This window comes from Haliotis cracherodii, unplaced genomic scaffold, assembly GCF_022045235.1.
Source record: "Haliotis cracherodii isolate W230 unplaced genomic scaffold, xgHalCrac1.p SCAF_19, whole genome shotgun sequence".
NCBI classification, from domain to species: domain Eukaryota; kingdom Metazoa; phylum Mollusca; class Gastropoda; order Lepetellida; family Haliotidae; genus Haliotis; species Haliotis cracherodii.
The window spans coordinates 2,271,382-2,294,673 of NW_027266274.1; the positions used below are offsets into that span (position 1 = coordinate 2,271,382).

At 41.7% G+C, this 23,292-nt stretch overlaps 1 protein-coding gene across 3 annotated transcripts in view; it reads left to right on the top strand.

Annotated features, from left to right (window-relative positions):
- The window catches only part of LOC139466661 (soluble guanylate cyclase 88E-like), a 52,981-nt gene that overhangs the window by 14,655 nt on the left and 15,034 nt on the right, over positions 1 to 23,292 (top strand). For 2 of the 3 annotated variants that reach the window (XM_071248255.1, XM_071248257.1), the window contains exon 2: positions 17,594 to 18,637. In XM_071248255.1, coding sequence (XP_071104356.1) covers positions 17,855 to 18,637 — 783 coding nt within the window. In that variant the 5' untranslated portion in view covers positions 17,594 to 17,854. Of the gene's footprint in view, positions 1 to 14,919; positions 14,991 to 17,593; positions 18,638 to 23,292 lie in introns of all 3 variants that reach the window. The other variant, XM_071248256.1, reaches the window with a different exon arrangement.

The window sequence follows — 23,292 nt, forward strand, 5'->3', positions numbered from 1 at the left end:
ATTAAATGTCTGGTTCGCTATAAGTATGAAGAACAACACATGTTGATCTCAGGAGTAGCATCAATTAGCAGAGAAGTACGAGCGTCGTCGCCCACGTTAAGCAGTGTGTATAACTTGATATGATGTAAGGTCTGGAATGGCGCCTACTGCAGTTGCGAGGTAGGGTAAATGGATTCATGTGAGTGTTATTACAAACATCTTCAGATTCAGTATTAGACATGGAGTCGGCCTACATGTTGCGATCTCAGTTACCTTCTCTGTAGATAACAGTATATATGTATATGATTTTATATTACACGAACCTTCTTATTTTGGTAAGATTTGAGACATTCCTGCTGGAGAATTACGTGTCATGGGTGTGCAGTAGGTAATTTCTTCAACTTGCAAAAGGAAACACGTTTATCACTTTGCATGCAGACTGCCCAGCGGTCAACAATTAGTAAAACCCTATTGATGAGTAATGGCAGCGGTTTAAAACAGTATTGTATTTGGAAACATTGAACAGAGGACTGAGAACTAGAAGATAACGCCGCATCAATAACCCGCGAGGTTGGGAGATCAACTCGCTCAGCAGAGGTTCTAATGTACACGACTAACACGCACGGTACATAATACCTCAGTGAATAAACAAGAGTTCATTAATGTTTGCAGTCAAAGTTTTAATGTTTCTGATCAATTACAGATATGCAGATGTACATGTAGAAGGAGCATTTATATCGGGCCATCTTCCCGAGGCAAGTGAGTTAACTGACTGTAAAAGTGCAGTGTCCACTGGACTTTTACAGTCAGTTAACTCTCTTGTCTCGGGAAAATGATATCGGACATGACATAAAATGATGTCATTCACACAAGATACACTGTATGTTACCAGAGAGGGCAGGAGACAATATATGTTACCAGAGAGGGCACAAGATACACTTTATGTTGTCAGAGAGGGCATTACCACAGGAGACATTATATGTTACCAGAGAGGGCATTCACACAAGATACGCTATATGTTGTCAGAGAGGGCATTAGCACAGGAGACAATATATAATACCAGAGACGGAATTCACACAAGATACACTATATGTTACCAGAGAGGGCATTCACACAAGATGCACTACATGTTACCAGAGAGGGCATGCACACAAGATCCACTATATGTTACCAGAGAGGGCATTCACACAAGATCCACTATATGTTACCAGAGAGGGTATTCACACAAGATCCACTATATGTAACCAGAGAGGGCATTCACACAAGATACACTATATGTTACCAGAGAGGGTATTCACACAAGATCCACTATATGTTACCAGAGAGGGTATTCACACAAGATCCACTATATGTTACCAGAGAGGGTATTCACACAAGATCCACTATATGTTACCAGAGAGGGCATTCACACAAGATCCACTATATGTTACCAGAGAGGGTATTCACACAAGATCCACTATATGTTACCAGAGAGGGTATTCACACAAGATCCACTATATGTTACCAGAGAGGGTATTCACACAAGATCCACTATATGTTACCAGGGAGGGCATTCACACAAGATCCACTATATGTAACCAGAGAGGGCATTCACACAAGATCCACTATATGTTACCAGGGAGGGTATTCACACAAGATCCACTATATGTAACCAGAGAGGGCATTCACACAAGATCCACTATATGTTACCAGAGAGGGTATTCACACAAGATCCACTATATGTAACCAGAGAGGGCATTCACACAAGATCCACTATATGTTACCAGAGAGGGTATACATACAAGACAGTATATGTCTTAGGCAATCACACAAGATACAGTACATGTCACAAGTGTAGGCATTCACACAAGATACAGTACATGTCACAAGTGTAGACATTCACACAAGATACAGTACATGTCACAAGTGTAGGCATTCACACAAGACAGTATATACCACAGGTGTAGACATTCACACAAGATACAGTACATGTCACAAGTGTAGGCATTCACACAAGATACAGTACATGTCACAAGTGTAGGCATTCACACAAGACAGTATATACCACAGGTGTAGACATTCACACAAGATACAGTACATGTCACAAGTGTAGGCATTCACACAAGATACAGTACATGTCACAAGTGTAGGCATTCACACAAGATACAGTACATGTCACAAGTGTAGGCATTCACACAAGATACAGTACATGTCACAAGTGTAGGCATTCACACAAGACAGTATATACCACAGGTGTAGGGATTCACACAAGACAGTATATATCACAGGTATAGGGATTCACACAAGACATAGGTCATGTCAAAAGTGTAGGCATTCACACAAGATACAGTACATGTTACGGGTGTAGACATTCACACAAGATACAGTACATGTCACAAGTGTAGGCATTCACACAAGATACAGTACATGTTACAGGTGTAGGCAATCACACAAGATACAGTACATATCAAGGTGTAGGCAATCATACAAAACAGTATATGTGAAGGTGTAGGCAATCACACAAGACAGTATATGTCACAGGTGTAGACATTCACACACGATACAGTGCATGTCACAAGTGTAGACATTCACACAAGATACGGTTCATGTCACAAGTGTAGACATTCACACAAGATACGGTAGAAGTCACAGGTGTATGCGACCACACACGATACAGTACATGTCAAAAGTGTAGACATTCACACAAGATACGGTAGATGCCACAGGTGTAGACATTCACACAAGATACAGTGCATGTCACAAGTGTAGACATTCACACAAGATACGGTAGATGCCACAAGTGTAGACATTCACACAAGATACAGTACATGTTACAGGTGTAGGCATTCACACTAGATACTGCACATGTCACAAGTGTAGCCATTCACACAAGACAGTATATGTTAGTCATAACATACAACAATCCGTTCACAACAATATAAGAAAGAGAAATCTAAAATAGACCCAAAATAGGCACTAGATATATGGTTTATTGTTTGTAGTTATATGATTCACAGATTAAAATAAAAAATTCAGAAAAGAGGGTTTGGGTGATCCTGGCACAGTCAGGCTGGTTAGGCCCATCATCAGGTCAGGGCCCTTGCCAGACACGCAGCCCAGACGGCGAATGGGAGTTCTCCCAGAAAGCGCTGCCTACTCAAACCCACCTAAAACTCTTCGGAGAATGTGAAGACTCCCCAACACTGCGGCCTTCTGCATTACCCATTTTGTCAGAAGGGCTGTATTCCTGGTAGCAAACCCGGGTACTCTCCCATTGTCAATCAGCAGATTGGGAGGTACCAAACCTAAGGCACCGAGAACAATGGGGCGTCGGACAACTTGATACTTGGGATGCAAGCATGACTTTTCGAAAGCGAGGTCCGCATATTTGCCATGTTGTTCCTCAATCTCGTCAATCACATTAGTGTCAAAAGGGACAGGACATTCAATGATATAAATGATTTCATTGGATTTATAAGGACAAGATTGGGTTTGTTGTCCTGGATACGTCTGAGGCTGTATACGGGCCTATTCCAAAGAATTTTGTATTTGTCATTTCCATGACGCCCTCTACATATTCCGGGTCGTACCATGGATGGACCTCTGTGTCAAAATGTCAGGGGTGAAGTTTCAGGACGACAGCAGCCAGGTTTATTTTTGCAAGTTGAAAAAGGTCGATCTGGCACGAGAAATGGTAAACATGTGAAACGACACACAGCTCGAACAAGAGGCGAATGTTCCCGGTGCGGAGACGCGCTCTTTCACTATTAATGATTAGAGAGCATACACCAATAATTGTTGACATAGAATTTCAGTGCACTTTGGAAACATATTGAAGCAATTAGTTATTTTGGTTAAATGAAGAAACCGTTTGAAGTGGTGTCCACTATGACAGTACTAAATGTTGCTGTCCTGAGTAAATAAACGGGAGTTTATTAGTCAGCCACGGAGGGTCCGGGTTAATCGTTATTGCAGATGATATAATGATCTCAGTAAAGTGGCGATAATGTTTTTATTGCGAACTTTATTTACACTTATCTCGACAGAACTGTATTTCAAATTGACCGAGACTTGGGGGATTAAAGGTGTTTTCGAGTGAAGACTAATAATAATAAGTGCATTTATAATGCGCCAGATTCCATTCACCAAGTGGATGCTCATAGCGCTACACTATTATTACCCCGGTCAAAGGATCTGTGAGCACTCGATTTTCATTCGACTAGATGATGAAGCACTTGCCAAGCACACGGTTGTATGTGATATGTGTGATTTCATGAGTTTAGACGATATGGACATAGCAGTTAATAAACACAAAGGTGTTAACGTCTTCAATTTGTTTGCATTACCCTTTTGGACCAGAATGACAATACCGTCCCTTAACTATGTTCGTTTCGCATTATCAATTTGACCCTTGGCATTTTATATCATAGGAACATGTTCGATTAGTTGGTAGTATATAAATGTGCTCTTTGTGAAATTTCTCACCACAATCAATTCTTACCGCTGATCTTTTATCTTTAGGATTTAATCAACAGACCGTGCTGAGTAGCATAGTTTCAAACAGAAAGCCGACTGAGCTATCATAATGATTACAGCAGCTGAAAACAATCCGGTAATTTACGCTTTGTTTTTATGCAGTCAGCCATGATAGTCTTTTCCTTGGAAACTTTATCCAGTAACACTATAAAGAGCCTAAAAAGAATACTGTAACAACGTTATATTGGCTTTATAATATATACTGAACCGCAATATAAACGTCACCCCAAGTAACATTGCATGAAAAGTTGTCATTTAAATATCTGGGTAATTTTTGTCAAAGATTATAAAATTTAACATTACCTTGTCCGGAAAAATGAAATTCGATGATAAAAAACAAAGCAGATGACAATGAAACCGATCGCCCAAACGCATCACGGCAACGGCCATGGTAACCCGATGCACGTGAGTTCCGTGCAAACTGAAATACACATGCGTTCCCCCTTTTCTTGCCCTATAAACATCCACCCAGATCGGATAACATTCATTCGTTATTGAATTGCTACCACATGCCAAGATTGACAAGAAATCAGCGACACCAAGCCCTTGGACGATTGCAAGCTGGACAAACCGCCCGGCAAGTAGCCAATGCATTTCAAGTCCAAGTCCATGTAGGGACCATATACAGCCTCCAGCAACGGTACAAGACCACCAACACTACAGATGACTGACCACGTAGATGACTACCCGACGTCAGAATCGTCAGATTGTGCGACAGCATTTTCAAGATCGCTTTATTACTGCTGTGGAAACTGCTCGACAGATCATGGGGACATTCCAGCGACGCATTAGTGCGGACACCGTGCGTCGACGATTGACAAGCAGACACCTCCACTATCACAGGCCACACGGAGGACCCATTCTAACACTAGGTCATCGCTGGGACCGTCTTCAGTGGGCAACACAGCACCAGCATTGGCGCCACCGGCTGTGGAGAAGAGTCCTCTTCTCAGACGAGAGGCGTTACTGTATCTCAACAGCAGACGACAGAGAGAGAGTTTGACAACGCCCAGGGGGACGTTATTCGGATGCTTGTGTTGTTGAGAGAGACTCATGGAGTGGTCCGAGCATCATAGTGTTGGGTGGAATTGGTCTTGCACAGAGGGTCGGCCCTGTGGTCTTCCAGAACATCGGTCCAGGGAGAGGCAATTGTGTGACAGCAGCTCGGTACATTGATCAAGTCTTGAGACCACACTCCATACCTCATTTGGCACGTCGCCGCAAACACGAGTTTCAGCATGATAACGCCCGTGCCCACACTGCGAGAGCAACACGAGACTTCATGCAGCAGAATGGCATCAGAACAATGCAGTGGCCTGCCCTCAGTCCCGATTTAAATCCCATTGAGCACCTGTTGAACGAGATTCAAAGACGGCTGAATGACGTCCGACCAAGGCCGACAACTGCAGCTGAACTGCGTCAGGCGTTCTTCAGAGTGTCATCAATGCACATGTCGGACACACGAGAGACTGACTTGTGATGCCATTTTCTCAGAGACTAGTGTTGTGTTTCACTTTGAGAACATTTGACACTTTAATTTGAACCTTGATGATCACTTTTGCAAAGTTTCATCTTTTTAATGTCTCAAAGTATGTTTACAGTGTTTGGTACAAATAAGGTTTCTCATATATCTATCCATGGTGACGTGTTTTTGCGATTCAGTTTATTCAGCATGACTTTCATAACATTCTGATTTGATGATTCTACACATTGATATTGGGGACATACTTTGAAGTTACAGAACATGTCACAACTTAGGCATTCACACATGATACAGAACATGTCACAGGTGTAGACATTCAAACAAGATACGGTACATGTCACAACTTAGGCATTCACACAAGATACAGAACATGTCACAACTTAGGCATTCACACAAGATACAGAACATGTCACAGGTGTAGACATTCACACAAGATACAGAACATGTCACAGGTGTAGACATTCACACAAGATACGGTAGATGCCACAGGTGTAGACATTCACACAAGATACAGAACATGTAGCAAGTGTAGACATTCACACAAGATACGGTACATGTCACAGGTGTAGGCATTCACACAAGATACGGTACATGTCACAGGTGTGGGCATTCTGTATGACGGACAATCTTTTCCCGTCAATATTGTTAAGACAAACTTTGAATATGTTCTCAAATTTCAATCATTTCTATGTGTACGTCATGTGCTGGGAGTTCCTTGTCTCAGACAAAGGAGCATGTTGTACGGAATGCCATAAACATTAATTGTTGACTGACCTATATTTATCAAGTGAAATGTTGAGACATGGCTTAAAATTGTAGATGATATGCAGTATAGAATATGTTGAAATTGACGTACTTCCTACCAACAGACACTGGTGTTGGTTATCTGTACTTCAACTGTAGCAAATCGTGATACTTGTCTTTGAGGTGCCCACGTCCAGCTCTGGTTATAATCACTGTCAAGCCGGCGTGGGCCTGAGGTGGGCCCTGGTTGATGTAAAAAGAACAGATAACGCAATCCTAAACAATGTTTTTCGGATTTAGATAATAATTTGCCATATCCCAGTCAATGCTCAGCGAATGTATTAAACAAATCATTCAATCCCAGTCACTATTGAGCGGATTTATTAAACATATCGCTCAATCCCAGTCACTGTTGAGCGGATTTATTAAACATATCACTCAATCCCAGTCACTGTTAAGCGGATTTATTAAACATATCACTCAATCCCAGTCACTGTTGAACGGGTTTATCAAACATATCACTCAATCCCAGTCACTGTTAAGCGGATAGTTTAAACATATCGCTCAATCCAAGTCACTGTTGAGCGGATTAATTAAACATATCACTCAATCCCAGTCACTGTTAAGCGGATTTATTAAACATATCGCTCAATCCCAGTCACTGTTAAGCGGATTTATTAAACATATCACTCAATCCCAGTCACTGTTGAACGGGTTTATCAAACATATCACTCAATCCCAGTCACTGTTAAGCGGATTTATTAAACATATCGCTCAATCCAAGTCACTGTTGAGCGGATTAATTAAACATATCACTCAATCACAGTCACTGTTGAGCGGATTTATTAAACATATCGCTCAATCACAGTCACTGTTGAGCGGATTTATTAAACACTCATCGCAGTCAATGTACTAAATAGATCCTTCAATCGCCTTCAATGTTTAGCAGATCTAATAAATAGATCACCAAATCTCTATCGATGTATCGCGAATCTTTAAGATAGTTTACTCAATGGCAGTCAATGTTTAGCAGATCTACTAAATAGATCACTCAATCCCAGTCAGTGATAAGCAGGTCTTTGAAATAGATCATTCAATCCTAGTCAATGTTGAGCGGACCTGTAAACAAATAATTCAATTCATGTCAATGATTAGCGGATCTACAGAACAGATCATTCGATCAAAGTCGATGATTAGTCGGATCCTAGAAGTGAGAAAAGATAATTCAATCACAACCAATGATTAGCGGATCTATAAAACAGATAATTCAATCCCTGTTCAGTGGCATTCTCAAGTTACAGGCATCTAATACACTTCGTTCTCCCTCCTTCTCTTTATCATTAATCGACTTTCATTCGAAAATAAATTATCGATGTTTTGGTTGAATCAAATTACAAGATATTGCACTTTTTATGGACTAATTTTGTCGGCTGAAACAATCGATCACCGTCACCAGTAATGAAAGACTATTGCTTTGTTGTTCGCATCTCCGCACAAGGTCGTTTGACACACAGTTCTCATACATTCACGCTTCTGTAATCAATTAATATGGGCATAACAAACACACTTATGAGACCAAGCTTTTACATTTTTTTAATTCAAATATTCCCGTGTTCTGAGAATAGCATTAATGTGAGAAGACAGATTATGTAAACGGGAGGTTGTGCAGGGGGACGTTATGGTGTGTTGTGTTCATCGCGCTAGGCAACAGGATAGCATAATGCCGACTTGCTGACGATATATCCTGAAATCTGCTGACTAGGAGATATTCTCAAAGAGACATCAACTGTCATCCGTCTGCTGAAAGGAACACAGATGAATCAATAGCAACACTAAGTGCAGTGTACCTGAACATTCAGTTCAACATCACCTATTGAAGTGCAGGTAAATATTACATAGTTTTAAGAGGTTCGCAACAAGCTGTTTGAAAAAGTTTTCCAGAATTACTTTAAGACTTTTCTATTCACTTTTAAAATAAGTGAAGGTGCAGATTTTAAAAATGCATTCATAACACAGCATAGACTTTATATTGATTGCCCCGTCAGGCACATTTTAGCGACTCTGAACGTCACTTTGTCCTCGGAAGAATGACTCGCCTAAGCAGCAGAATATTGCTGCAGCGCTTCCACATGGGAATGCTGTTCCTTCGTTAGTTAATACGGACAAACATCTTCTTCTCAATATTCATCTCAGAATTTAAACTTTAAGCTCTGATTGTTTATAAACGATGCAGTAAGTACCAGTATCAAGTGTTCTGTATGTTACACGTTTTCCAAGTTATAAAATGTTAAAATAATTTATAAATATTAGATGCTAGGCGTGGTAAAGTGAATTGGGCTAAAATTTCTGAAATTGAAGTTGTTATTGATATAAAAAGGATGCGTTTTTCAGTGGGAAAATCAGTTTGTTACCAGTATATATTCATTTGCCTCTGTGTTCCTGGCTAGAGCCAAATATAACTATCAATAGGGTTGGCATACTTCCCAATCGCTGGGTTCAAACGCTGTGACTTATTCATTACTGAGGCCCATATTTGACGTAGAACCATATGTTGGTTATATCACCGTAAATACGTTTCATATTGCTTTGTAGTAGTTCAGGTGTAGCTCACGCCACTTGAACACAGAAACCGTTAGATATATAAATGCACCAAGCTAATTTAGATTTTGTGAAATGTGCTCCTGTGGATACTGTGAAAATGAATTAATTATAATTTTCTTTTAATAAGTACCGACTATGAACATTCGCGTAAAATCTATATTCCTGACAAAATGTTATATCAATCCTACTCAACACAAGTTCAACATGCTAATGTATGTTAATAATCCTGAGATCATAAGATGTTTTGTTTATGCAATCACTTGACTCAATCAGTCTGACCCTCGTCAGATCACATCCCTCTTACAAATGTGGGACGTATCGAAGTCACATGAAAAATCAAATATATATATTTTGACTGCTATGCCAGATACTGACATCATATTTTAAACACAAATATGTATATATTGCCATGTCCTATACTGTCATTTTGCATGCAGAAATGTGATTTGATTTATCATGTGACTTCGATGCGTCACTCATTTGTAAGAGGGATGTGATCTGATGAGGGTCAGCCTGACTGAGTATATATTGGGAGGTATTTGTGTTTTAAATAAGATGTTATCATCTGGCACAGCAGTCAAGATGGATTCCCAAGACAAAACATACGGGCCTTCCCCCAATGAATATAGTTTCCCCGACAACCTTATCCAAGTAATGATTACAGCCTAACTTGTATATGCTAGATTAGAACATGTGGTGTGAATCAGTGGTTTAAACCGCCGCACTTTGCTCTCCACATTTGCGTCCCTCTGTCGTACCAGGGTCCATTGATCATGGGATAAAATAACATGTACATATTCGTCCTCATTATGGTACCTGGAATTTTAGCACCGTATCTGTGTGGGTGGGTTTGAATATTGCCGACACTGCCCTGCCCTACATGTGGGTAACGTCCGAGGCCTGCATCACTTCGGGTTTTTCCCCCACATGTAACTGATACGCCATGACGTGAAAGAAATACAGTTCACAGCGAAGTTTAACCCAAATCGTAGACGTCATCACTTGTCATCCACAAATTTTCATCTATAATGTCAATAATACTGTCTTCCAGGGGGTGTCATTTGTAACGTCAATACTCTCTTCCACGTGGTGTCATTTATAACGTAAATACTCCCTCCCACGTGGTGTCATTTATAACGTCAATACTCTCTTCCACGTGGTGTCATTTATAACGTCAATACTCTCTTCCACGTGGTGTCATTTATAACGTCAATACTCTCTTCCACGTGGTGTCATTTATAACGTCAATACTCCCTTCCACGTGGTGTCATTTATAACGTCAATACTCCCTTCCATGAGGTGTAATCTATAACGTCGATACTTGTCTTCCATGAGGTGTCATCTATAACGTTGATACTTGTCTTCCATGAGGTGTCATTTATAATGTCGATACTTGTCTTCCATGAGGTGTCTTCTATAACGTCGATACTTGTCTTCCATGAGGTGTCATCTATAACGTTGATACATGTCTTCCATGAGGTGTCATTTATAATGTCGATACTTGTCTTACACGAGGTGTCATTTATAACGTCGATACATGTCTTCCACGAGATGTCATGTATGACGTCGATACTTGTCTTCCACGAGGTGTCATTTATAGGGTTGATATGTGTCTTCCACGAGGTGTCATTTATAACGTCGAAACTTGACTTCCGGGGGATGTCACAATAACGCCGATACTTGTCTTGTGGTACAACACATCCACGCATACATTATGACAAACAAATATGACGTGCATGAAATACAGTGGATAATAATATATCCATTGATATATAGGTGCGTCCCCAATCTGTATTAATGAAGCATGATGGTTTCAGTTTCCCAATGCTGTCTTGTGTCAGTTGGTCATGAACAGTTTGAGAAGATTTCTGTATGTTCAAGAGAACGCGAAGTGACGGGATGTGTTTGCAGATGTTGCAGTCGTGAAGTAGGGCGGACCCCCAGTTGCACCGTACATATCATGGTAGCATCACTACGGCATAACTTGCTTCATAATCATGTACACTTCACACGCCATAAAGTGCTTGCCTCGAGTGATTACCTCTAAAACCTTCCCATATCTCCTGCAAATACACCCTCATTGTCTTTGCACTTGAATTCTACCAAGATTTCTAAACATAGACGCGCGCCCCAGATTCAGTGGAACACGGTTTTGCAATTATCAGCTTTTTCTTTTATTGGAGGAAGAACTCCCTGTGAATGTTGTGCATTGTGTAACCGGGCCTACGTGAGTCCCTCCCCCACTGTAGCCGCCTCGATACCATCCAACACGCCTCTCTGTCAACTTATCAAGATAAAATTTCTTGGTATGAATGCATCCATTTATCGGATGATTCCAGAAACAGCTGATTTTATATTTATAGTCGTATGAGTACACAGACGTGTGTCTGGAGGCGGACAGCCCGGGGGTGAGCAGCCTGCCTGGGCACCGTGACATCGCCTTTGTCGGTTGATCAACGGGATTGCTTGGATGGGATCGCCTTTCAAAGAACGGCAGCTAAGGATTGTTTACAGGTTATCTTCAATGTAATCAAGTGTAATATGAAGGTCACGAGTGTCAATGATCTCCGCGATATTGTGTACGTAGCTAGGGCAGTCGTATGTATGAACGATCATGAAACAATGTGAAACGTACACGCGCTCTACCGCGCTGTAACTACTAAAGCTTGTACGTGTGATTAATAACGTCTTCCACTACAACATAACTGGAGTAATGAGTGTCTGCCAACCTCAGTGTTGTATATATTTAAGTTATGAGAACGATTGTGATCATTGCTTTGTCGGCACCATCTCCATGGTCGGGGAGCATGTAATTAACGTCAACGACCGACACAAACGTAAAACACTGTTGTATAACTCGTACACACTCAACCATGTCATGAAGATATCAATATATTATCTGTAACCAGAAACAGAGACCATACTATTATATGGTCTCTGCCTGAAATCATTAAATATGCTATACGTGGTTTGCTTCGATTAGGCATGGGCTCTGGCGTTATTCCCAAATACCACATGTGCAATGAATGAAGGCGATTGTTTGGAGGCTCCACACAAAACATTGCCAGCAAGTCTTAACCGATCGCAGGAGACAGAAACTGACAGACTACATGAGTGATACCTCGATCTCATGCCAACTACGACTTCAGCCTTTTTAGCCTAGCTTTCATCGTCAGTTTGAACGTATGTTATGAGCCTTTGACCGCCCGTCCGTTGGCAATGAAACTTATAACCTCTTTGCTCCTAATCTACTGTACATTATTTTCACATAATGTGTTGTACATAGCTACAACAAAAACTAAAACATGGCCGCTCTATTTTGTGAAACATTAAGCCCTAATATCCCTAGGAACTACCGGAAGCTAGTCCCGAAATAAACCTGACTGACAGTGGAGGGAAATCCCAGAGTAAATGATCCATGCAAGGGAGCATCTTAACGTGATTACATAACATCCTGCCAAGCAGGCTGTCACGTCTATGTTCGTGAGTCGCTCCCTGCAAGACGATTGTGATTGGTCTGTATTCATTGTGCTGCAGATGGTTCACGGCCGAGTGCGTCCTGCCATCTGTTGTTCGTCTCATCATGCAACATCGAGTAGAGTCCGGATATTGGGTACGGTAGGACACAGGTCTAATGGGCTGTGTGGGCTGATCAGGGAATGGGCTCGGAAAATAATGTCCAACAGTTAATTTGTGTTTTCGCCGCAAATACCTGCTGATATTCATTCGTAGACATAGGTTTTGTGTTACTTGGATGAAGGGTAAATCACGGGGAGTAAATGTAGTGATAAAATTGAAACGCTTGCATTACATAGAGTAAAAGACGTAACACCCTCTACACATTCTGCCAGTGACGGATCCATCTAACGACATATATATATTCAGTCCGTCAGTCACGGATCCCTCTAACGTCATATATATACAGACGGTCAGTCTCTAACTCTTTATGTACAGTCTCACAGTCGGGGAACTAACTGATTTAGGACATGATGTTTGTATCAAGCATGAATGAAATCAAGTCGGTTTTCCCTCAATGAATAACGATACCGGACAAGAGTATGTCGCCCTTGTCCAACAGTAGTTTAAGTATATGCATTGAGGTAACCAATGTCTCCTCCACCTGAAGAACATCAACCTGATCGATGGGAGATGGGATGCTATGTGCTACAATGCTTCCCCACTATGTGCTACAATGCTTTAATCTGATATAGATTTGCACTGTCCTTTAAGATCCTGTAATCATCTGCCTGACGCAGAGCTCTAATAGCCAAGATATTCCTCATAGTTGCTATTGATACTGGTCATTACAATCTCCACGACAGATCAGACATCGGAGATAATTTAGGAATAATAATCTCAATAATCGACTTTTTCCAACAGTCTTGGACATTATTAGTGAAGTAACTTGATATCGCGTGAGACGAATCACTTGTTCATTCTGTTTCTTGTTCCGCGATGGCTAAAGTGATGTGAATAATTCTTGATGGTAATAAAGACGCTGGAGTGGCTGGTTATGTTAGCGATTGACGTTAAAGTGGCATAAACGCCGTGGGCAGACCCGACGTTGACGATTATTATAGGAAGACGTCACGTGTCATTACCTACACATAACGTTGTCTATTGAACAACGCCCATGTTGATAACGTTGCCAGTGAAAGTTTAGCCTGGTTCTAATGCAGCAATCATCGTCAAAGTAAATTACTTTCGGATATTTCCGTCCTTCTGCCCCGGATATGGCCGGCTGTCACAGAGGGCTGGGAGAGAGAGCTGGTGAGGCCCGGATGTGAGGATCAGAGCCGCGACCAGGAGTGCCCTGGTCTCACGCTAGATGGCGATCAATACCGCACTCTCGGTTTGTTGTGTATATCGACAAAACATGTGCTTTCTTAAATGTTCACTCATACATTTTTTAGTAGATCCCCAGGTGAACTTGTTCTACCTGTATTGCTCTAATATGAGTTAATTAAATCACATAGAGACCCGTTCCCCTGTGTTGGAGGATGAGGTAAGCTCTATGATGACAGTGTCCTTGCGACCATGCCCTCACAACCATTGTTGTGTCAGACAGGTTTGCTGTTGCCTTGTATCTGGTCAGTGAAGAGTTCACTCCTGTTGTATTTTGTTGTGTCAGACAGGTTTGCTGTTGCCTTGTATCTGGTCAGTGAAGAGTTCACTCCTGTTGTATTTTGTTGTGTCAGACAGGTTTGCTGTTGCCTTGTATCTGGTCAGTGAAGAGTTCACTCCTGTTGTATTTTGTTGTGTCAGACAGGTTTGCTGTTGCCTTGTATCTGGTCAGTGAAGAGTTCACTCATGTTGTATTTGTTGTGTCAGACAGGTTTGCTGTTGCCTTGTATATGGTCAGTGAAGAGTTTACGCTCCTACAAAAAAAAAGAATAACGTCACTTTTCACGTTTCAATACTACATTCATTCTGCCAACACCAGCACTCAACTGCGTGACGTGTGTGCACTTGACACTGAAGGAATGCACCGTTATACAAAGTGTATTACAACAGCTGGTTTAGTATGCTTCACTCATGCATGAATGACAAAGGAACACACTTAGATTACTTGTCATTCACATTCAACAATGTTTCAGATATGGAGATTTGTTGTGACAGATGAAGCTGCTCCCTGTACAGCATGCTGTTGATACACCAACAGTCACAGGTCAGTGTGTGTACTCTATACACCTTGCTGTTGATACACCCACACAGTCACAGGTCAGTGTATGTACTCTCTACAGCGTGCTGTTGATACACCCACACAGTCACAGGTCAGTGTATGTACTCCACACAGCGTGCTGTTGATACACCCACACAGTCAGAGGTCAGTGTATGTACTCTATACACCTTGCTGTTGATACACCCACACAGTCACAGGTCAGTGTATGTACTCTATACACCTTGCTGTTGATACACCCACACAGTCACAGGTCAGTGTATGTACTCCACACAGCGTGCTGTTGATACACCCACACAGTCACAGGTCAGTGTGTGTACTCTATACACCTTGCTGTTGATACACCCACACAGTCACAGGTCAGTGTATGTACTCTATACACCTTGCTGTTGATACACCCACACAGTCACAGGTCAGTGTATGTACTCTCTACAGCGTGCTGTTGATACACCCACACAGTCACAGGTCAGTGTATGTACTCCACACAGCGTGCTGTTGATACACCCACACAGTCAGAGGTCAGTGTATGTACTCTATACACCTTGCTGTTGATACACCCACACAGTCACAGGTCAGTGTATGTACTCCACACAGCGTGCTGTTGATACACCCACACAGTCACAGGTCAGTGTGTGTACTCTATACACCTTGCTGTTGATACACCCACACAGTCACAGGTCAGTGTATGTACTCCACACAGCGTGCTGTTGATACACCCACACAGTCAGAGGTCAGTGTATGTACTCTATACACCTTGCTGTTGATACACCCACACAGTCAGAGGTCAGTGTATGTACTCCACACAGCGAGCTGTTGATACACCCACACAGTCACAGGTCAGTGTATGTACTCCACACAGCGTGCTGTTGATACACCCACACAGTCAGAGGTCAGTGTATGTACTCTATACACCTTGCTGTTGATACACCCACACAGTCACAGGTCAGTGTATGTACTCCACACAGCGTGCTGTTGATACACCCACACAGTCACAGGTCAGTGTATGTACTCCACACAGCGTGCTGTTGATACACCCACACAGTCAGAGGTCAGTGTATGTACTCCACACAGCGAGCTGTTGATACATCCGAACAGTCAGAGGTCAGTGTATGTACTCCACACAGCGAGCTGTTGATACACCCACACAGTCACAGGTCAGTGTATGTACTCCACACAGCGTGCTGTTGATACATCCGAACAGTCACAGGTCAGTGTATGTACTATATACAACGTGCTGTTGATACACCGTCACAGTCACAGGTCAGTGTATGTACTCCACACAGCGTGCTGTTGATACACCCACACAGTCAGAGGTCAGTGTATGTACTCTCTACAGCGTGCTGTTGATTCACCAACACTATGATATCCCACTGCCATTAACACTGTGCCATATATTTCAGAACTCGTGTTCCATATATACCGAACACTAGTGAAATGTAAGTGTATGTACTCCACACAGCGAGCTGTTGATACACCCACACAGTCACAGGTAAGTGTATGTACTCCACATAGCGAGCTGTTGATACATCAGCACAGTCACAGGTCAGTGTATGTAATCCACATAGCGAGCTGTTGATACACCCACACACTCACAGGTCAGTGTATGTACTCCACACAGCGTGCTGTTGATTCACCAACACTATGATATCCCACTGCCATTAACACTGTGCCATATATTTCACAACACGTGTTCCATATATACCGAACACCAAGAAGAACTTGAGCAAATAAGGTGTTGTATCTGCCATTCTCCACTGAGATGTCTAACATCTGCTTACTGTGCATGCAGTACACTATACCCAATCCGTTGGTTCACATTTGAACAGGGATGAAGGGTATCAATTTTTAATGTTTTGACGAAGTTTCGTCTTCGGTTATCGGCTAGGCGCCGAGATTTTACATCTGCTTCATCCCTCAGCGTGACACGCGGCCAAGGTCCCTTTGATTTGTTTGTTTGTTGTTTACCGGCGTACGCAGCAATATTCCAGCTACACGACGTCGGTCCGTAATTGATCGAGTCTGCACTAGACTTAATCCAGTGCTTGACATCATGAGCATCGATCTACGCAACTGGGATACGATGACATGCATCAACCCAGTCAGCGAGTCTGACCACCCGATCCCGTTCGTTGCCTCATAAGATAAGTATTGGTTGCTGAAGACCACTTCTAACCCTGATTTTTACGATATCAATGTCCTTTTAAAATTGCTTATAAAATAAGAACAAGTACAGGTATAGAAATATACTTTCTAAAATGTGATTTACTTCCAGACGACATCAGTTGAATGTTGTGAGGCAGTCAATGTGACCGTGCAGTCTGTCCTGACATTTCTGGGCACACTATCCATGCACGCCAGGATATGGGTCATGTAAAATATTACATTATTTGATATTGATTCGTGTTTGATTTATCTTTTTTATAGCGAAGGTTTATGGTAACAGGAAGTAACCGACATTTCAGTTGTGTGGTTAAACGTAGCACAGATTAAATCCTATCATTGGGTTACCACAACATGTGCGATATCTGGCTGATGTAAGTCCATGTAGGGTCACAGTACTGCACACTCAGATGACCAATTCTCTTTTTCAGGAGTCTCTAGAGGACAGCTGCTGCAATCGATATCTTAGGGCCCTCCTTACTTCACGGAAATCAAAAGCGCAAATCAATGTTAGCGACATAATCACGTCGAGCCAAGCTTGTATCAATCAAGCAAAGTTATGTGCCCCAGTTGAAGACTTCAACACAATAACACCGACAAGGACCAACTGCTGAACCAATGGCTGATCTTGTTCACGCCTAAAGAACTCGTCGACCAAGGCCCCTCTGGTGGTGTGACGCTCCTACCCCATCATGTACGGGTTGTTGCTGGAGTCTATAGTGGAGTTCCTGCGTCAGGAGTACGGCGAGGCTGTGTGGACGGAGATCAGGCACAGGGGGGACTTCACCCAGTCTAGTTTCGCCACACACGACATCTATAGTGAAAACCTCATCCCAACTATAGCCCGTATCGCTTCAGAAATCACTGGTGAATCGGTAGATTCTCTCATGGATTCGTTTGGTGTTACTTTTGTGTCCTTCGTGGGCCAGTATGGCTATGACAGGATTCTCAAAGTTCTAGGACGACATATGAGAGATTTTCTAAACGGCTTAGATAATCTACACGAGTATTTGAGATTCAGTTACTCTAAACTGAAGCCCCCGTCCTTCTTCTGTGAGAACGAGAACAAGTCTGGCCTGACCCTTCACTACCGCAGCAGGAGGAAGGGCTTCTTGCACTACGTGAAGGGGCAGATCAGGCAGGTGGGGAAGGTATTCTACAACACAAAGGTGGAAATATATGTTATATCGGAAGAAATTGTACAAAACAGAGTACATGTTATTTTTAGACTCATCTTTGACAACACTGCATATCGTGAGTTGCTAAAATCTACAGATGACAACATCGTGGACAACATCCCGCTACGATCTGAAGTTCTGTTTGAACTGTTCCCCTTCCACATTGTGTTCGGGCGTAACATGGGTATTCGTAGTACTGGATCTGGCCTAGGAGCGGTCATGAGAGTAGTGGTCGGGAAGTGCCTGACTGCAGTCTTTGGTCTTCGGCGGCCACTAGTGGACTTCACGTGGCAAAGCGTAAGTACCGTTATACTTAATGACCATACAAATGCATGAGAAATAATGTTTCTCAATCTCTAAATTATTGTCATTTCACTATCGGTTGTTTATGTTATCAGATCGTTATCAATCTTACCGAATCAAAAACACTTTCAGTTCTTCAAAACAATGTAAACCACACTTAGGTGTGTATACCTCACTGTGATATGTATATCTCACCATACTGTGTAAACCTCAGCCTGATATGTATACCTTACCTTGATATGTATTCCTCACCTAAATATGTATAGCTCACTCTGCTGTGCATACCTCCCCTAAATATCTATAACTCACCCTGATATATATACCTCACCAAGATCTTGATACCTGACCTTGATATGTGTACCTCACCTAGATATGTATATCTCACCTAGATATTTGTACCTCACCCAGATAAGTATAACCCTCCCCTTGTTCTATTCATACCTCGTCTAGGTATGTATACCTCACCCTGATATGTATACCTCACCCAGATATGTATACTTCACTTAGATATGTAAACCTCACCTAGATATGTATACCTCACCCAGATATGTATACCTCACCTAGATATGTATACCTCACCTAGATATGTAAACCTCACCTAGATATGTATACCTCACCCTGATGTGTATACCTCACCTAGACATGTATACTTCACTTAGATATGTATACCTCACCTAGATGTGTATACCTTACCTAGATATGTATACCTCACCTAGATATGTATACTTCACTTAGATATGTAAACCTCACCTAGATATGTATACCTCACCCTGATATGCATACCTCACCCAGATATGTATACTTCACTTAGATATGTAAACCTCACCTAGATATGTAAACCTCACCCTGATATGTATACCTCACCCAGATATGTATACCTCACCTAGATATGTATACCTCACCTAGATATGTATACCTCACCCTGATGTGTATACCTCACCTAGACATGTATACTTCACTTAGATATGTATACCTCACCTAGATATGTATACCTTACCCAGGGGTATACCTCACCCTGATATGTATACCTTACCCAGGGGTAAACCTCACCTAGATATGTATACCTCACCTACATATGTATACCTCGCATAGATATGTATACCTCACCTAGATATGTATGTTTCACCTAGATATGTATACCTCACCTAGATATGTATACTTTACCTAGATATGTATACCTTACCCAAGGGTATACCTCAACCTGATATGTATACCTCACCCTGATATGAATAACTAACGTTGTAATAATTATTGGGTCCACAAAATTTCACATGTCGGCTGATGTGCTGGGCTAGCCCTCACAGACGAAGCTAAACCTTCGGCACTCATATATGGTTGATGAGTTCGACTGAATCTACATTTAGACATTACGGAACAAATGGTTATCAAATTGAGAGTTTCCGACAACAAATGAGGCAATAAACAGTTGTTCTCCATGGTGACAGACAATATACAAGCAATATGTGCCTTCACCGTTCAGCCTCGTCTTGTAGTTGTGGAGCGAAACTCAGCATTGTACATCTGTAGGTTCTAGAGATAAATGGCATATAAAATCAGTTAGGTGCCTTTAATACACCTAACTCTGAAACATAACAACCAGTGGAACCCTAAAGTAACGTATCTAGTAGGGGATTACATGAATCGATTTGCAATAAGATGTCACACATTCTATTTGATGGGACAATTACATTCGCTAGTACTGATGTAACCGACGCCTCGACTTGCATTGTAGCTCAATTATCGGCCAGTTAGAGATTATAAGATTACTTTAAATACCTTTGCTTGACATTCAACCATTAACATGAGAAATGCGTCAGGCAGGGAAACGTGGCATTTGTTGACCCTTGTATCAAGTACGGTTGAGTCGATAGTGTGTGTGCCTTTGGCAGGTGTTGACTGTACAATGTCTGGTGCAATGTTGATCCTTGTATCAAGTACGGTTGAGTCGATAGTGTATGTGTCTTTGGCAGGTGTTTACTGTACAATGTCTGGTGCAATGTTGATCCTTGTATATAGAGTGCCAGCAATGAAGTGGTAAACATGTATGTTTGACGCTAAATAAATGCATTGCAGTGTATAGTGTATAGTGTATAGTGTGTAGTGATGAGTCTGTAGTGTGTAGTGTACTGTGTATAGTGTATAGTATGTAGTGTGTAGTGATGAGTCTGTAGTGTGTAGTGTACTGTGTATAGTGTATAGTGTGTAGTGATGAGTCTGTAGTGTGTAATGTACTGTGTATAGTGTATAGTATGTAGTGTGTAGTGATGAGTCTGTAGTGTGTAGTGTACTGTGTATAGTGTATAGTGTATAGTGATGAGTCTGTAGTGTGTAGTGTACTGTGTATAGTGTGTAGTGATGAGTCTGTAGTGTGTAGTGTACTGTGTATAGTGTATAGTGATGAGTCTGTAGTGTGTAGTGTACTGTGTATAGTGTATAGTGATGAGTCTGTAGTGTGTTGTGTACTGTGTATAGTGTATAGTGATGAGTCTGTAGTGTGTAATGTACTGTGTATAGTGTATAGTGTATAGTGTGTAGTGATGAGTCTGTAGTGTGTAGTGTACTGTGTATAGTGTATAGTGATGAGTCTGTAGTGTGTAGTGTACTGTGTATAGTGTATAGTGATGAGTCTGTAGTGTGTAGTGTACTGTGTATAGTGTATAGTGATGAGTCTGTAGTGTGTAGTGTACTGTGTATAGTGTATAGTGTGTAGTGATGAGTCTGTAGTGTGTAGTGTACTGTGTATAGTGTATAGTGTGTATTGGTTGTGTATAATGTATAGTGTACAGTGACTAGTGTACAGTGTACAGAGTATTGGTAGTGTACAGTGTACAGTGTATGTCATATTCGACTGATCCCCACATGGTTACAATCAGTGAAGCCCGAGGTGCGGATACAGTTTTTTTGGCTGGGAGAGAGGGGTGCACATTTTCATTAAAAAAATCCAGCAAAATCCACAGCTTTACCAGAAGAGTGCAGGGATGGTGGTTTCAGAGTGTTCCCATTTACCGTTGTACGTCAACTCTTGATGCAAGGCGTGCACAGGAACTCGTTAGACAGTTGTAATATACGGCCCGGTACAGTATTAGAGACGTTTCTTTACTGACACTGCCCCAGCATCGTATGTTACACAAACTGACCAATAACAAGCTCCTGTGCAGAATGTAGGTCATAAATAGATACCATGACACCATCTAGATCCAAACCACAGTCACATCATTTTGAGATATCGGCCATTTCAAACTTTGAGGCCCGAAAGAAGTAACTTTCAAAAGTATCTTGTCACATCTGAAAACCTTAGATGTTTTGTACATAACTCTTTGTGAATGTTTGAGAAAGGGGATTATTTACACTGGTAGTCTATATTATACATGTTTGGTTCATAGTGGCTTGTTATGTAATAATGATTTGAACCAAAATACCAAAGGGAACTATCCCTAAGTTACATCGTTATAAACAAACACAGATTTTATTGAAACCACAATTAAACATGACTTGATTTATTATGAATTCCATTTTGTTTTGAATGCCATAATGAACCAAACGTAGTAACATTTGGCTGGCATATATACTTTATGACACCACTGGATGGTTCTCTTTGACATTGCTACGTTGATACCTTAAGGCTGTGGGTTGTAGTGAGTTTGTCATAGCGACTGATTTACGACATCCATTGTCTGAAGAACATTTGATTGCAAAGGCTCATTACCCTGGAGCCATGACATCTATATGCCTTGAAACACTTAATTGCTGTTATTTATTAGATGCTAATCCTATTTGTTAATCCCCATTTTTGTGTACATCGACCGTCTGCCATCCTGAACAGGATGTGCAAGTATGTCACTGATGATTTACTGTTTACATTTATATTTATTACTTACTAAATGTCAGGTGACCTTGGCTCTATAAGCCTTGGTCCAGAGAGGAGAAAGGAAAAAAAGAAAGGTCTTACCCTTAGCCTAGCTAGGGTTAGGCTGGGTGCTCCGGGGCACCTAGACAACAACCACTACCACCATGTGCTGACCTGGCACATAGTGTCTTCTGTATGTATATATCTACATGTATGAAGTAAAACTGAGTATACCGCAACCATCGTCACCAAGTTGTCACTTCCTACAGGAACCATACGTGGGCCCCTTGCATATACGAGTATGCAAATTGTACATTAATCAACGTCGGACCCACACGCGTTGTTAATTTGGTGGAGCTATCGGGTATGACAGACTTCTTAGTCTGTCCTTTCCTGTACCTCTTTGCAGCATGGCATATGGTTCCCAAAACTGTAGGAAGTGACAGTCTCTTATTAAAAGGATATACTACCTTCCTGGAGGCCAATCACCAAGAACGAAGAAACGGCCTGTAACAAGATTGAAGAAAGAACAAGAACCTCTCCGATCAAGAACAAGTTATCCGATCCCAAACCTTCCCTGCTGGAATATCTTAGCAACACTGCTAAGACTTCCCCTTCAAGAAGTCGTTCCTGCACATGACCTAAGAAAAGAAGTATACACGCCTATCCCACAGAGACCCGACCTCAGCCATCTTCATGCAGACCCTGCATAAATACAGAAACCGCCTCACGGGCACCTACAAGATGGACACTGTGTACAAGATATCTCATCGGGACTTACTAATGTGTGTTTACTTACATG